This window comes from Crinia signifera, chromosome 3, assembly GCF_055691185.1.
Source record: "Crinia signifera chromosome 3, ASM5569118v1, whole genome shotgun sequence".
NCBI classification, from domain to species: Eukaryota; Metazoa; Chordata; class Amphibia; order Anura; family Myobatrachidae; genus Crinia; species Crinia signifera.
The window spans coordinates 226908635-226927429 of NC_139219.1; the positions used below are offsets into that span (position 1 = coordinate 226908635).

At 39.7% G+C, this 18795-nt stretch overlaps 1 protein-coding gene across 3 annotated transcripts in view; it reads right to left on the bottom strand.

Moving 5' to 3' along the window:
* Nucleotides 1-13831: 13831 nt before the first annotated feature.
* Nucleotides 13832-18795, bottom strand: part of FGF12 (fibroblast growth factor 12) — a 472084-nt gene continuing 467120 nt past the window's right edge. For all 3 annotated transcript variants that reach the window (XM_083177552.1, XM_083177551.1, XM_083177550.1), the window contains one exon: nucleotides 13832-16480. In XM_083177552.1, the coding sequence (XP_083033678.1) occupies nucleotides 16362-16480 (119 nt within the window). In that variant the 3' untranslated portion in view covers nucleotides 13832-16361. The remainder of the gene's footprint in view (nucleotides 16481-18795) is intronic.

Consider the following 18795-nt stretch of genomic DNA (forward strand, 5'->3'; position numbering starts at 1 on the left):
CCAATATTTTGTGTCTATGTCAATACTGTAGGTGGATATGGACACCATATAGGTATGTACCATGGAGCAGTATTACTATTGTGATCTACAGTAACTCTACGCCCACTTGTATCGTACAGTAAGTTGGTTTCAAAGAAAAAAAATCACAAAAACTCATGTTGCCTGTGTCGTCATTTTGAACATGTCGGCATACAAAATGTCATGTTTGCACATGACGGTATTTTGACCGTCGGTAAATGGTGGTCGGTAATTTGACCTTCTGGTAATTAAAAATGATTATGGATTGTTTAGACTATAAGACAGTTTTTGTTCCAAAACACCGGCTGCCAACTCATGTGTACCGTTAGCATGCACTGGGGCTACAGTGTTATGTGATATATTTATGGAAATCATCCAAAGGGTTATATAAGGGTGTGTTGTGGACAAGACAGATGCTTCATCTGGGGACCAAGCAACCAACAGCAGAATGCCTAGAATCAATATGACCTACTGTATTTTGAAGAATGTTATGCTTCAAGCATATAGGGGGAGTTCTATGAATACTAGGTGAGAGATAAAGTAGAAAGTAGAAAAAGTAACAGCCAATAATCTTATCATAATCAATAATTACCATTTTCAGTCTGTGTTTGAAAAATGACAGTTAGAAGCCAATTGGTTGATACGTTGGGCCCGATTCAGACCTGATCGCACGGTTGCGAATTTGCAGCAAGGGCCAGTGACATGCGGCAATGACAGTGTACAGAGAGGCACTATATAGGCTTCAGAAACACACAGCCCAGCGATTAGGTCTGAATCTGACCCTTTGTTTCCACTTTATCTTTTTCAAAGACTTACATCTCCCCAGGGTGTCAGATGAGCATTGTTTTCAAGTAACAGGGTTCATTTGACTGATTGTTTGTCTTGTTAATCAATATATTCATTGTATTACTGTATCTATGGAATGCTGTTACTGTTGATTATACAATATTTATAAATGTTGTTCCCTTATTCTAGCATGATGTCGGTGTATTGCTGTTACAGTCTCACATCTTCAAATCAAATTAATGTTCACATAGCTTAATTCTGACTGTAAACCCTAGGTGAATCTCTGATGCACAGTATTTATGATGTAATGCGAAGATGACTGGCAGTAAGTCCTGATTGTGCACAGGTATTGGGGCCTGTGGCAGTACTGGTTGTCTCTTGTAGGTGACATGGCAGCTGTAGGGCATGTAGGGGGGATTTCTATTTACAGATGAGTGTATGCAGAGGTTCCTGCTGGCCTCAGGTAGATTCCCTTGCACCACAAAAAAGGCTTATAGAAATGCACACTGTAAAGCTGGCTATACATCAGAACGATTTCAGGCCCGAATGTACGATTTTGACGGGTCGTGCGATGCATTGTTTTTCTAGTGCACATCGTGAGTTGTTTAGGTACGATGCACGGTTCCGTGGGTCGAGAGGTTGATCCTCAGATCATATGTTCTGCACATACTGTATGACCAGTCGTGATTGGGTGCAGATTGTGAGTGGGTTTTTGGACATGCGATCGGTCATTTGATGGATGGTACGACCCGCGTCATTTGTCTGTCAGTTTTCTGAACACTATGATGCATACGATCAATCATACGATGATTGATCCGATAAGCCAACAGGATGCATTGTAAGGAAGTCCAGGAATGTGGAGTTTTAGTAGGGTTACTACCTTTGTGTTGAGCAATTCCCGGACAGTGACCCGACCCTTGACACACCCACAGCCCACCCATTGACCTGCCCCAGCCCGCCCTTTGATCCAACCAGCCCCGCCCCTTGACCCACCTTATGTTTTTTTTTTTAAACATTCACTTCAAATCTATTCTTGATTTCACACACGGTAATGCCACATACACGTTAAGCCGCATCACACACTGTAATGCCCATATACATTATGCCAGACACTGATGCCCATTATACATTATGCCACACACCGTTATGCCCATTACACATTAATAGGGTTGGCACACCCTAACACTTTATCAACACTTATTTTTTCCTATCACATTGTATATATTCTGTATTTTAATCACACCTTAATTTCCCTACATAGCACTTATGTGCTTCTTATTAACCCCTACTAATTTTCATTTGTGTGCTGCCCTGGAGTACTCAGCCTGTGTCGGCATGTTGGGGGCCCACACCCCAGACCCATACCCAGTATTAGGGACCCCCAGTGACAGAGATGCCTTGACGTATGGCCTGGGGGCTTAGCCCTATATCTGCAGATATATGCAACCAAGATCTCTGTATTATCTGATTATTATGTACTTATTTTTCACTCAGTGTGCAATTGGGATACCAAATGTTTTTTTCCTAGACAGGATTACCCCTCCCTTTTGGCACCTGAGTGACCCACCTCTGATTGAGCAGCTTACCAACAAAAGTGTTGTGCAATCTATATTCCCTACCACATGCACACACAGACATTCTAGGGTTAATTTGTTGGGAGCCAATTAACCTACCAGTATATTTTTGGACTCTGGTAGGAAACAGGAGTACCCGGAGGAAACCTACGCAAGTACGGGGAGAATATACAAACTCCACACAGTTAGAGCCATGGTGGGAATCGAACCCATGACCTGAGCACTGTGAGGCAATAATGCTAACCATTACACCATCCGTACTGCCCCAGATCAAAGTATTGTTTTATTTCTGCATGTTCGTCATGTTTATCTAAGCTCCTATCTCAGTTGTCCCTGATGACTGTACAAGACACATGAATAAACACGAATGCAATACTCCATAAGAAGGGCTTGTTATGTTTAAAGATGCTGGAGGCTTTCTGAAAGGATGTTTCCAGATTGTGTCATATTGTAAATCCACACTCACATCTTTAACGAAGCGTCAGGGGTGCCACCCATCCAGAATGATATAATGGAAGCAAAATTATGCACACAATGTATAAATAGTAAAAAGGTATTTAATCATAATATATATATATATATATATACACAGATTTTTGAGGGTCCGCACTCATATCCAGGAGTGAATAAAATAGTGGGGTGCACCATAAAGAGGTGAGCGCAGCGAGCCACCGAGCCCGAAGAGTGGCGAGACCCGCAAGGGGAAGCGTATCCGTGTCCCCTCGTAGAGCTCGCGGTGCTCGCCACACTTTATAGAATCAACTCCATGCCAACGTGGATACTGGGGGTATGACGTGGATAGTGGGGATATTAAGGATTGTGTATTTTTAGGGCTCCAGAGCCACTTACGTAGTTTACGAAGCCAGCATAGTGCTGTATTGGTATTCTCAATACACCACTACATAATGGGAGCCCTGATAATACACAAGTACCGCAGAACGTTCTCCTTGGTGTCTCCAGTCTCTGTTATGTTTATCACATGTGCTCAGTGTGAACCTGTTTTTATCTGTGAAGAGCACAGGGCACCAGTGGCAAATTTGCCAATCTTGGTGTTATCTGGCAAATGCCAAACATCCTGCACGGCGTTGGGCTATAAGCACAACCCCCACTTGTGGACATCAGGCCCTCATACCACCCTCATGGAGTCTGTTTCTGACCATTTGAGTAGACAAATGCACATTTGTTGCCTGCTCGAGGTCATTTTGCCGGGCTCTGGCAGTGCTTCTCCTGTTCCTCCTTGCATAAAGGTGGAGGTAGCGGTCCTGCTGCTGGGTTGTTGATCTCCTGGTAGCGCCTCCATGCTCTGAACACTATGCTGACAGACACAGAAAACCTTGTTGCTACAGCTCGCTTTGACGTGCCATCCTGGATCAGCTGCACTACCTGAGCCACTTGTGTGGGTTGTAGACTCCGTCTCATGCTACCACTAGCAAATCCAGCTTTCAAAAGTGACCAAAACATCAGCCAGAAAGCATATGGGCTGAGGAGTGGTCTGTGGTCACCACCTGCAGAACAACTCCTTTATTGGGGGTGTCTTGCTAATTGTCTATAATTTCCGCCTGTTGTCTATTCCATTTGCACAACAGCATGCAAAATTGATTGTCAACCGGTGATGCTTCCTAAGTGGACAGTTTGATTTTACAGAAGTGCAATTGACTTGGAGTTACATTGTGTTGTTTAAGTGCTCCCTTAAGGGTACTGTTATACAGTTTTCCATAATCTGAACTGGGGCACTGTAATGTTGCAGAGTATGTTCTGGGGGCATTACAATTTTGGCGCAACATGAACTTGGGAAAGTAGAACGTGGCATAATATGTACTAGGGAACAGTGTGTGGCATAATATGAACTAGGGCACTACTATGGTGCATAAAATGAACCAGGGCATTAATATGGTACAGAAAATTTACTAGAGCACTAATGTGAGGTTTTAAATTAATAACCACTACATAGATAAAAGTGCTAAAAGAATTGGCATGGGCCCCCTAAAAATGTTGCTATAGGGCCAATAAATCCTGGCTACACCCATGAGCAGGGGCTATGAAATCTACTAAAGTACTGAAATCTTTGAATGACTTTTTAAATGCAAGTAGGAGCTACTTGCAGTCATAATGTGTATTATGGGCCTGATGTAGACATGGTCACAGTTGCATGCTTGCTCAGAATGTCCATCAGAACATGGTCACCACTGCAAGTGCGTCTTTAGCCACAGTTGTAGAGACACAACCGCATCTGAAAAAGGCACCTGCCAAAAGTCCCTACCAATAGTGTCATGTGAAAACTTTATACAGTAACTGGAACTTTACACCTCAGCAAAATGGCTGGTTAGATCAACAAACTTAATCAGCAATAAGCTCATCAGCAATATTAAAAAGAATGTCTTAGCTTCTCATTTGGTGCAGCGGAATATACTAGTGCTATCAAGGTTAATGTTAATAAATAATGTATCATTTGTCAAATGTCACTTTTGACATTTTTTTTTTTTAATAAAAAATTGTCCTAGAAGACAGGTGTGATCTATTGTATCCGTAAACACTTAACCTTGCATCAGTCACTCACTGACCAATGTCACTTTTTTTTCTAAATACATGGAGAGATGTGTGTTGCGCAATTAACAGCTGCTGGCACGGGGTAGTCACTCCCCAGAATATAGAATACAAAACAAAAAGAGTATGTGCCAGCGCTGGCTGAAGAACTTGCAAGACGGTTAATAAAAACAAATGATTTTTAATCAATAATTATTCTAAAAGATATACCACCGTGTGCATCTCAATTTTATTATAAGTACTACAACATCTAAAGTGCAAATAGCTATAGGGAAATATGAGTTTTACCCGGAAATACCCCCAACTGGCAATTTATCATCCACCAATTGCTGCTGCTGAGAATTTTTTCCAACTCCTACTGGACTTTGCATATGGGACATTTGCTTTGATCCTAATTATCCAGTACATCGAGTTACTCCTTCAGAAGGACTCCAGAACTCCTGGTAATTATCAAGCATCACAGAGCATACAAGGGAAACGTTTGATGAACGCAAGATTTCACATCTCCCATCTCCTCCTTTAAATCATCCTTTACCACAGGGTTGGGGAACCTCAGGCCCGGGGGCTGTATGCGGGTCTGAGTGATCCGCCCACCCGCCCGGCAGCTTTGCCGGGAGTCAAGTACAGGTGAATTCTCGCAAGAGGTCGGTAGTTCTCGCAAGATTCCTCTTAATCAACAGCAGCCGGAGACTGTCAGTCCTATTCAGCAGCAGCCACCGGAGCATGGGACGGCTGCAGCAGGACAATTTGTAAGAGAAATTTTTACATATGGCCCCTGAAGGATTTTTTCCCCATACATACGGCCCTTGGCACAAAAAAGGTTCCCCTGCTTTACCATTATGAACTAAAGTCAGCAACATACATCTTAAAAGTGGATTGGTAATATTCTTCCAGTTGGATTATTGTGACTATCATATTTACTTATAGCTATTTGAATTTTAGATGTTGTAGTACTTATAATCAAATTAAGATGCACACGGTGGCATATCTTTTAGAATAAATGTTTAATATGTTATGATTTTTATTAACCGTCATACAAGTTCTTCAGCCAGCGCTGGCACATATTTTTTTTTTTTTCTAAATACACCCATCCTATAATAAATTGCCTACTTATAAGAGTGTTAGGAGACTCAGGCATTTTAGGAAGCCTTCATTCAGTCCTGATTGCATGGCTGCTAACTTGCAGAGCCCTGTGGGTCATTCAGTCCTGATCGCACGGCTGCTAAATTGCAGGGCTCTATGATCAGGTAATTGCCGCCCAGCCAGAGTGAAATCCCGCCCGTTCAAGTCTGCAAATTTCTTTGCACGGCTTCCGAAAATTCGCCAGATCGGTGATTAGCTGCAAATCCATACGTCATTGTATGTCTGCTGTTTGTGTATATCCCAGGACTTACTCAATGGCTGTGATAGAATCAGGCTGAACGGTGCTGGAGCTTAGATCACACATTTTCCCCCCAAACATGTGTAAAAAAAATTGTGTATGGCCAGCGATAAAAAAATAGGATTTTATTGCAAGGTGGCCTTGTGCATGCGTACTATGATCTGTATGCATGTGCAGTCTATCCATAATCCCCTGGCCTGTGAAATCACAGCACTGCAATCAGGTCCAAATAACCCCTATGGTCTTTAATTACGCACCTTGTTGCATTGTTAAACCTTACCTGTGTTGTGTGCAGATATAAAATATATGGAATTGTAAAGAATTAGGCAGGTCCTAATGAAGACGTTGCATGGGTAGGGTTGTGATGACACACAGCTCTTGTCACCATTCCACCAGCACTTTTATCTTATGGTCAAGAAAGTAGGCAAGTGCAGTACGCTGTGCCCACGTATTTTTGATCTATACTTTTTGCTACAACTTTATGGATTATGCACAAAACCCCTCTTCCCAAACCTCCTATGTAAATACAATCTCTTCACACCTAATAAAACTATGGAGAGGTGGACAGATATACAACACGGAGAGCTTCGCTTCCTTGGTGTTCAGAAATGTTACATCCTTGTTCATCAAGACATAAAACAGAAATTGGTACAGTAAATGACAACTGTCTTTATTTATAGCACATCTTTGTATAGTACATTAAATATTATAATCCATTCTCAAACTTTTGCAAGCTGCATTTAAAAAGTTTGTCATTAAATACCATATTTTTGAGAGAAAAAATTATATATTTGGGCTATATGGAAATCCTCTTTACCTATTTAAATATAAATGTATTGTCTTGAAGAGACAAATTTCTGTTCAAAGTGGTGCTATATCTTTGGATATTATACTGTACATCAACTAGCCTAAAAAAACAGAAAAACATTAAGGGGTAACGACTGAGGAAATAGAAAAAAGAACCAACATTACAGATATAAAGTAAGAAATAACAGTACAGAATATACATCCTGATAAATGTTGCTATAAATGTTGAGGACATATTGTGCATCTGTACCGCCCACGAGGGTCACGTATACACTTATAGGGAGTAACAAACTGGGCGTACACAAGGGCGATTTACAGTAGAGGGATGTTGGAAAAGGCTTGGGATAAAGCAGGGCTGTTTCAGCACTGTTACCCCATCTCCCAAAAGCACTTGTGTGCACAGTTAATAAGTAATTTGATACAGATCAATGACAATGAAAAAGGATAACATAAATAGAAAGTGCTCTATGCATATGGCTTAAATTATTCTTATGCTAATGTTTTGCTACAGCTTTTTTATAGGAACTTGTCAGTGCTCAGTCAAATAGACTCTGATTGGCCAAATGGCTACCACAAGTCCAACTTTCATTTGTACAGTAACATCACCTTTGTAATATAACAGTGTAGTTAATAAAATATCCAGGAAAAGGCTGTAACATAGGGGCAGATTTATTAAGCTCGGTGAAGTGATAAAAGTATTTTTTATCACTGGCCAATCAGCTCCTAACTGTGAAGTTACAGGCTTGGTTTGACAAGATAGGAGCTGATTGGCCGGTGATAAAAACCAGATACTTTATCACTTTACCAAGCTTAATAAATCTACCCCATAGAGTGTTACCTTCTGTTCTCATAAACTGACCAATTTGCTTTCCATTGTTCGATACATATGATACAATTGGCTATTAATGTTTCAGTGCAAATTATATTTTACATATTAAAATAAATAGAAATTTAGATTTAATATAAACTCTTGTAAATAGCATACATGAATGGAGTATTCATATGTTATTATTTCAGTATTTATTAAAAATGCTGTAAATAATTAAGAATGAGATGCCTCTTGACATTGGCATTATTTATCCTGCCTGAGGCTTTGCACTTTTCCATTAATGGGGCATTTTTTAAAGTGGCAATCATTTACAAGGGCATGGATTTGTTTGGCCAGAATCCCTCACCTTTCCTGAACTTGCCCACTCTTATGTATGCCCCATAGTCATGAAAGCCATCAATGACTTTTAGAACACTATAATTAACACTAGGGGGTATTATTATCTACATACTTACATAATCAAATCATTACAAAATTTCCCATCAAAATAAAGTTTTAAAATACCGCAGGGAATTCATAATTCTTTTCATGTGGTCCAGCAATCATGACAATGACAAATGGCAAAAAAACCAAAATAATAATATAAATATAATTTAAATATATAAAATAACTTGGGGGCTGTATCATATGATGGTGCAGATTAAGCAAGCAAAATTCCATTCATGTTGCTACAAATACAATTTATTGTGTAGTAAGGGGAAATCAAAACATGGCTTGCCTCTAGTATTGCTAGAAATGTAAATAAAACCATAAATCTTGATAAAAAGAAAACAAAAACCATATATTGCAGTATTATTTGCAACCATTCCTATCAGTGTGAATCTGCGCGTTCTACACCATGTTGAGCAGCTAATACATACACATGGCTTTCTATGCAAGACAGAGGCTGACCTAATAGTCAGCGCAACACAAATGCCTTCCACTCTGATAAAATTATTTTGTGATGCGAAAGTTGGCAACCCTTTGTGTCATGCCGTGCAACTCATTTAAATGTCTACAGCATATAAGAGGCATTATTTCTTTCACACTTTAATACTGAGCCAAGATACAGTTCCACTAGTTACTATGTGCGGAGAAGACTTCGATCCATCCATCACGGTTAGAAATCCTGGCCAAGGCTGCCTGCCCTCCCAGCTCACATAGTTCAGAGACGCAGTCAAAGACTAAGCACAAAACCTAGACGGAAAAGTAAAAATGGCTTTTACTGCTTGATAATAAAGGTCTCTGATTGTCTAATTGTATAGTGATTGGAATCTAGCAAATCCTGTATTTGTGTCTTGGGCGTATAACGCAAAGATTGTTGGGCATCTTGTATACAAAGGAAGAGGCAGTCAATTTGTGGGTTCAAGCAATATTCATAATATAACTGCAGAACATTAGCAAATGTTAAAATAACAAAAGTACACTATAACCAGTGTTCATAATGGGTGAATGTTATTAATGTTTTTTATTATTATTATTATTTATGGGCTACATTTAAAAAATATATATTTGTTGACAGAACAAAATGATTGATACAAGTTGGACACTACTTGTCCTGTCTGCCAGAGCTGATTTTATGTACGCGCAATGAATAAGTGTCTTGTAGGGCCAGATGTATCAAGCTTCAAAAAGTGATAAAGTGGAGAGTGATAAACAACCACCAATAAGCTCCTACTGTACCTGCTAAATTTCAAACCCTGCCTGTAACATAACAGTTAAGGTGCATACACATGGATAGATTTGGCATAAAATGTGGGTGTTACTGTTCAATTGGAACGACCAATCATTCAAATTGTTCCGTGTGTATGAACGATATCGATGCCGATGCTCATACCCGCCGCTTGTTAATAGAGGTCTATGATCTTCCATTCATGCAGAAAGATCAAAAAACAATCTTGCAATGTGTACAAATTGTTTCATGTGTATGCATGATGAAAGATTGGTAAAGCTGATTGACTGGCAACCACTCCCCTCCACCATTTTCTAACTCTGTGCCAGGCTGCTTGGAGATAAGACACAGATAGGAGTTATCTGTTATGTTTACAGTTTCTACCAGCTTCTACAAGCAGCATGTAAGTAATCATTTGTACAGTCGTTCACTATTTGACACCAAATCCTTCGTCCAGGAGTGCTGAGGAAATAGTTAACGATATTGGATTGTTTCCCAAATCTATCCGTGTGTATGCACCTTTAGGAGCTGGTTTATTATCACTCTGTACTTTATCACTTTTTGAAGCTTAATACATCTTGCCTTAATGGAAAAGGGAGGGATGTGACCATATCCCAATTTTTGAGGGCACTCGGCAGCAGCATATACATTAGGGCGGAGTGAAAAAGTTGAAACTGAGATATTCAAAATCGGCTAGTGTGAAAAAGTTGTGACTTGACCCGCATAAGAAAAGTGCAAAAGCGTTTTGCTCTAAGTCAATATCTTCTGTTCCAGCAAGACACCGAAAGTTTCCCTTTTAGATGAAAATAACAAAATGTATGAAGAAGCTCTGATCTAGTTAAAATTATGTCAGGACGTCTTCGAGTGTTTCATTAATATACTTAAGCATAGTAAAATAAGAGTACGAGCTTGTCCTAGTGTAAAGTTACTGACTTTGGCGGGAGAAAAAAAATCCCTGATAACTGACCCGTTTTCATTGTCACAATTATGCATATTGTGTGTTTTCACCTGAAAGTGTTATTTATTTATTTTTGGGGGGGTTGCTCTGAAAATGAAGTAAACAAGAAATTTGGGGCAACTTTCAAGCCAGAATTCTAAAATCAGATAAATTGTGTGTATTGAAAATAGTAACAAAGTCTATTGTATATGCTATTGAGAGTTATTAATTCTATCAATGGTGTCCAGCAGTACATACAGTATATGCCAATCACTGTATTAATTACTAGGCAGGATTGATCCACAATACTTTATTTCATTTTTATGTGCTTACTGACCCAATTTAACAGTCTAATAATAGTGGACATCAATCACAAGTGGTTTGTATAAAACTGAACTCAAAACACAACCTAAAAAAACAATAAAGGTGCCCATACACAGTGCGATGAACTCTGTGCTTTTAGTACTAGATTGCATAGCATCTAGTACAAAAAGCAAACAATGTGCTACAGCACCGTGCTTTTTGTACTAGATATGATGCAATCTACAGTAGTACTAAAAGCACAGGCAGCACAGACTTTATGTGCTGTGCAGTGGGATGTGCACGGGAGTGCACATCTCAACGCACTGCCCTGTTGCACCATGTATGGGTACCTTAAGAAAACAATACTGTATGTGCAACATCTTTGAAATCTGTTATTTTTTAATCAATGTTCTTGATTTTATTCTCTTAATATGAGATTTACTTGTTTATTACAGCATAATGGATTTAATGTATTTAACTGTTAATATATTGGCTAATCTTTTGCATAATTATATGCTCTAATGCAGCCCAATCATGTTCCCAGCATAGGGGATGCAAAACTGTTTTTCAGACCAATTCATGTTTAAAATAAACTGCCACAATTAAAGACAATAAATATAAGTGTTTAAACTACTGTACCTAAATAACAGAGTGTAATTAATGCAATGTTTACTGAACTTACTGTAGAATTCAGTAAAGAGTTGGACATTAGAAGACACAGAAGTGCACTATTCAATTAAGGGCAAACAAAGGGGATTTACCCTGTTTTTTTATTTTTTGCCCCAAGTTTCTTGGTCACTAAAAAAAAAAAAAAACTTTCGGGTAAAAACACAATATTCACAATTGTGACCATGAAAACGGGTCAGTTATCAGGGATTTTTTTTCTCCCTCCAAAGTCAGTAACTTTTCTCTAGGACAAGCTCATACTCTTTTTTACTATGTATAGTGTATTAATGAACCACTCTAAGACGTCCTGACATAATTTTAACTAGATCGGAGTTTCTTCGTACGTTTCGTTCTTTTCATCTAAAAGTAGAGATGTGCAGGTTCTGATTTACTCTGATTTCAAAGCAGGATCTTATTGGCTATCCCAAATCACATGACAGTTGTTGACAGTTGATAGCCAATACGATCTTGCTTTGAAATCAGAGTAAATCAAAGCCTGCACATCTCTACTAAAAAGCAAAACTTTAGGTGTCTTGCCGGAACAGAAGATATTGATTTAATGCAAAATGCTTTTGCACTTTTCTTATTCAGGTCAAGTAATAACTTTTCCACACTAGCCGATTTTAAATATCTCAATTTCAACTTTTTCAATCCACCCTAATATACATTGTACATACACAGATGAAAGTATTATAGCAACTAGGGATGAGTTGGGTTCTGTAAGCCATTCACATGGCGAATTGCATCTGCAAAGCAATACCAAACTAACATTAATTTTTTTTAGAAAATTCACTTTTCTCTGCGCACACCCTCCTAAGCAGATGCAATCTTTATTTTAAGGTCAAATTTATTTTGAGACACATTACAGAACCACTGGTACATCCCTAACATTGAATAATCATACACGGAGGGATTTTAATAGCATTGTTTGGTCAGTCAAGGCAGTTTTTTGGGTGAATTTCTCTAAATAAAAATTTACTAAACAGTAATTTTTCTATCCCCTAAAATGGCACGAAGGCATTTAACGATGGAAAATACATGCTATCTTTTTTCAACCAGTATTAAAAAGTCTAAAAATAATCAATTTGACACCTTTTAAAAACCTCCAGTAATCTACTTATGGCCAATAACAGCCTTCTATATGGTCCTGCTGTACCAGGTGCCACTTTTTGTGGTCCAGGGAGGTTTCACCACTTTTTCCTGCACTTTTTGCAGTTTGCTTGCGATTTGCACAAATTGTAAATTCCAACTGAATCTCGCATTTGTTGGGTCCATGCATTGCCGTGATTTATATAAGCGAGTTTTATGATACTCACTCGTTTCTACTGAACGTATCCCTAACCATAACTCACAACTTTAAGGATTAGTGACTCCTGCATGCTGCAAAGCCATGCATACCTGGAAAAATGGAAATGGCACTGACAAAAAGATTCCCGTTTTGTCACTGTAGGACATGCCCAGTGCTCTGGGAGCTGCTGGCTTGCACACAACGTAGCAATGTCTCAGTGACAGCACTAAGAATGTGTATTCATAGGAAGCATTCTCACAAGCATTGGTTTAGATAATGAGTGTAAATAATGAGTCCATTTTAAATTACCAGGCTTAACATGGTTAATATAAAACAGGAAGATACAGTATGAAAAATTAATATACAGTATGTTTGTGTCACGTTTGTATTTTGTTCCTGCAAAATAAAATATACTGAATAGTGACTGATTCTGTAGAAAAAGGTTATGGGGGTTATTCAGACCTGATCGCTATTGGAGAAGTTGCAATCCTATCTATTATCGAATGACTGTGCCTGCAGTTTGACCATACGTTTGGGGGTGGATACCTGCCGTTTTCTGGGAGTGTCTGAAAAACTGAGGTGCACCAAGGCGTTTGAAGGGAGGGTCTGTGATGTCAGCACCAACCTCGGTCAGCCTGTCTCTGTTGCAGAGCTGTAGAAGGGTCAGACTTTCTTTCATTTGCACATACTGGGAAAATCATTTGATGGGGAGTGCATTGCACATGAATGTGTGTCAGGATAGTGGATTGGAAAATTGGTGCAATTCTCTTGCAGATTTACACAAGGTGGGTTTTTTACTCTGTCTGGGAGGAGGCTACTCACTCGCAGTCAACAGCAAATTTGGTGAAAAGCAACCGGGTCTGAATTAGGCCCAATGTCCTACTGGAAACTACACTGTATTAGTGGCAGTGTTCAGTGTGTTGATACATGTTATGTGCAGAATGAACTGTATGCCAGAATCGAAATGATTGCCATAAGGAAATAACAAACCCAGTTGAAACAATAGATCGTAGAGAGCAACAACAAAGTAATTTGCCACTGCTCCAATAAATAGATATATATTTTATTTAACAAGCTAAAATGTGGTTAAAATATTACAAAATGCCCTGCCCTTCACCCTACAAAAACGTCCATGCCCCTCAGTCTATACTAAAGCCATTGTAGGAAAATAAATTGTACAGAATAAGCTGGATGCATGCACCCCCTCAAGCTGGAATCATTGTCATTCAAACACAACGCAGCAGCAATGCTGTATCTTAAATTAATTTGGTAAACAAAAAGTTGCAAAATATCTACTTACATTTGTATCTAAATAAAAAGATAATCTGCACATCTCTTCAGAGCTGCATTCTCTCACTAAACACAAACTACATAGGTATTCTCATTTACTATCCTCAGCATGCATATCATGTGACGCCACATCAAATTACTCCAAGTGCGAAGAAATGTGGAGAGTGTGTGCAAAGTAACTGCGGAACTCAGCCAACAGCCCTTTGTTATACTCCATAAATTTATAAGTGTGTAGTTTTGTGTTTATACAATAATTTGTTTCCTAACTGTGCTGTTTTTGGGTTGTACAAATAACATAAAAGCCCTCATTCTGGTTAGATTGGTCTCCCGCATGACCAATGCTTTTGGCCTGCACTGTCGGTGTGGCGCTCACACAGTGGGGCAGCGAGACAGGGGTGAACATGGGCGGAGGCGGCAATGGGGCCAGGGCAGGCGACAGGGGGGGTCAAAGGGGACACCTGTACCGGGCCTCAAGCTTGTTAGGGGCCCCAAGGTTCTGAGGTGCTCAGGGGCTGTTAGCATAGCTGCGGCAGTGTCTAGCAATGGTTTATAAAGGCACCCCCCTGGTTCCTGTAAGGGTACTTACTCGGACCCTCATCCGGTATTAATGAAATATTGTAACAATAAAAAACACATTCATTATGCAGTATAATAAAAAGGTTTTGCTCAAGGGGACGGCGTTAGGGAGACCCGACAGAAATATCAGTGTACCGGGCCCCAAGATTTCTGTTGCCGGCCCTGAATGGGGCATGGGAACGCCCAGCGATTCATGGGCATTCCCATGCAAACGCGGGGTGTTCCCATGCAAATGGCGGTGTGCCGCGGGTGCAGTGGCGGGCGGCTGATGTCTTCGGCTGAAAGCCTGCAAATATAAGTCAGTCTCCACTGACATATTTGTGAGCCCTGGAGAAATCATTGATGATGAATGATTTCTCCACCAGTGGGACATGTCTTTCTGACACATCTGCTTGCATGGTTGCGAGGGGATAGAACCGTGGTGGGGGGTGTTTAGCAATTCGGCGGGACTTGGTAAGCTGCGAGCTTTGCAGCTTACTTAGTCGACCAGAATGAGGGCCAAAGTATGAGCTATATGGAAGTGTATGTAGTAGGTGGAATTCGCAGACAAAATTCTATAAACAAGGATTGTATTAGTCCATACATTAATTAGCAATTTAACCGTTTGAGTGGCAACGTTGCTGTGAGAGATCCTCGAAAAATCCAGAAAATATGCCACTGTTCTTTTAGTGTACGTAAATACAAAGACAGCCAAGTCAATGAATTGAACTTTAGTTTCACCCAAAAAAAAAGAACAGTTGCTGTGAGCGACGCTGGCATTTTTAGCAGATATTTTGAGGATTTTTCACAGCAACGTTGCCACTCAAAGGGTTAATAATTAAAAACAATAATATATATAATTAATTACATTTTAAAAACAATTATTGTGCCTCATTATTGTGACATTGGCGTAGATCCAATAACCTGGTGATTATCTCAGGTGTCTCCTTTCTTGGGTTAATTGGCTGAAGCTATTCAATTAGAAACCTGTAATGACCCGGTAACAGCCCAGAGGCAGCAGCTAGCGCTCAGGAGGTGCAAGCAGAACTAGGCGTTGCATGCTGCGTCTTGTCTGCTTGCAGGTAAGTACTAGGTCTATAATTTATACGCACCAATCCTGTGCAGCACAACCCGCGGCTACTTCCCATAAGCTTACTTTTCATGTTGCTCGCTTTCAGTTAATATGTTGTTTAATATGTTTTGTATGTGTGTGTCATGTCTGCAAATTCCACGGACTTCTTCAGATACGAAACATCAAAGACTGTAGTCACTTGTCCGCGCTCTCTGAGAATGACTGCATCTGTATAAATAGCGCAGGCGTGCTTTATAAATAGACACAAATCTAACATAGAGGAACATTTCATTCGTGGGGATCTCACACTTGTGTTTGATGGCTTGCATGTTTTTTTTAAGGTTTATTTATCCAGAACTTTATTTTCTTTTAAAGGTAACATCTTTATTGTATATTTTTATGCAGAGATGGGAAAGTATTTGATCACACAGTAAACTTCGCATAAAATATGAATGGAGTCCAAATTCAAGGATTTTTCTTCATATTTTTTTCTGGTTGGTTTAAAACATTGCACAGGCAATTCACTTTCCATTTCTTTGCTCGATCCAAAGAAGAAAACTTGAGTTCAAAAACGTAATCAGCGGAACCTGTCATGTCAGTTTGTATGTGTTGTGTCTGCATTCCCCAAGGGTGCACTGTCAGGACAGGACAGGATCTTGGCTATGTTGACTCTTGATTAACAACTTTTCCACCATTCATGGTTGGTGTCCCTGAACTTTTTCTTGAACGTCCTTGCTTCTCTCCAATCTCATGCAGCGACGGTTCTTTGTACATGCACACTGCAAGACAAAAGCATAGCAATTAGTAATGGAAGGGATCAGACTGTAATAGGTTTGAGATGTGATCATTTCATTCAATAAAAAAGACCGAAAAATACATATAAAGTAAGATTTTTTAATAACATGATCAATGCTATGATTTTTCATCTGTACACATTTTTTAAAAACAAGTCCTCTAACACCAGACAATAGCAATCATTAGACACCTAGGGAACTACCTGAAATAAGTGTCGGCCTGAAGTATAAGGGGCCTGTCAGAGTGTATTCACGTCATTACATTGCTGTTATTAATATGGTACATTATCATACATGTCCTATCACTAGTTATGATTTTATATATGATGATATATATTATTTATGATGGGGATGACTTTGGTGCAGTTGGTTGTAACTAACATTCCCTGTTTATAAAGGATAAAGAATAAACTTTGGATTATGTATAATATATGAGGAGTGCAGGGGATCAATGATTTTATGCATATTTACATAAAGGTCAGTGGATGAAAGGTGAAGAAATATGCCACCTCTTATTCCTCGTGTGAGAGAGATATATATATATATATATATATATATATATATATATATAATATATATATAGTTACTATAGGATGGAGTGTCTAGGACGACAGGACAGTAAGTCAACAACAAAAGGTTGACATGCACAATGTCAACATTGACAAAATGTCGACATGCAAAATGTCAACATAGAAAAGCACGACACATAGAAAAGTTTTACACATTTTTTGTTAATGTCGACACCTGAGAAGGTGGATCCACAATTAGTTTGGTGTGATTCAGTCGCCAAGCTTTACCGTTTCCAATTAAGAGTCCAAGTGAAAGTATAAAAAAGTCCAAATAAAATGAAGAAAATAAAAGCATGGAAATCTCATGTCGACCACTGCCATGTCAATATTTTTCTTCAGTCGACGTTTGTAATTGCTGAGCTAGTGCATGACAATATTTTGTTAGTGTTTACCTAGTGTAATATAATTTGGGCCCCATCCTGCACCCATACCCAAGTTCACAAAGCAACACTGCAGTGGATGACCAGGAGAGGCAAAGGGTGACAGGGAGAGGGGGACAGGATCAGCAGTGGGCCTCAGGGGCCCCCGATGCACTGCACCTGCTGCACCAATGATAGTTCTGCCTCTGTCTGAGGACACGCTGACACTTAGATAGAGTAGTGGATTAGTGACACTGCTTTAGGTATAAGCAGCTACTGTTTAATTTTGCACAGTGATATTGCTATGTATTGCTAACTGTTTACAGGGGATTAATTGAAATGTTTTGTTGGATAAATAGGTCCCATGACTTGTAACAGTAAAAACAGCTGTAATGTACTCTATTTAATGGAGTTACATTTGGATATAAGAAAGCTTTGAGATGAGCCCCTATCCCAGGTCAGGCAACATATAAATAATTGACTTGATAGTTCAGATGTCCCCTTTACAAAACCATGGTTCTACTTATATATTATGTATGGCTGTTTACAGTGGAGCATTTTAATTGAATGACATTTTCTTCAAACTAGACAGCCAATAACCTTGGCAGCTCTGTGAAATAAGACAGGTCTTCAATCTCTTTCTGAGTCCGGCCTTGGATTATGATTCAACACATTGCTGAACAAAAGTTTTCCCCCCTCCTCGCTTAAATATTCTCAACCCTTCATTAACACATTGCGTTTTTTCTCCAAGTGCAGCAAATCCTGTATAGGATTCGCTGCACATTCGCAGAGTTCTGAAGGGCTGTAGCATTCGCTGCCAGCCCTCCCGGTCACCCTATTCAAAGCAGCAGGGGCTCGCTGCCCCTGATGGCGAATCTTAACCCCTGCGGCAAATGCCGCAGGGAGACGGCGTCAGGCAGGGAGATGTAAGCCTTCCTGCCTGCCCCAGAATTTGTGGGGGAGAAGCTGCACCCCCCCACTCCGGAGAGCTGGCAGGGAGCCGCTTCACTGGTCCCGCTCATAAAAAGCCTGGACCAGTGTGAAGTGAATATATGAATATTAAATGAGCTACTCCCGGCCCCCTGCTGGCGAATGTGTAAAAAAAAAAAAGTGCTTCAAGCACATGAATAAAAATAGCATGCCCCTTCACAGAAAAAAAAATTCAAATTTTTTGACACCAAAAAACACTTTCCAGTTCACCTAAAAAAGATGTCGAATGCAAAACGGTGAATCATGGCAAATATCAGGGAGAAAGCAGTTCTCCATCCTAGCATTGAATACACTCTTGGCGAATCCCAGTGAAAACCCCATTGAAATACACTAGCGAATTGCAGCGAGCATGAAACGAAGAACTGGCCGGCATTCACTGTTC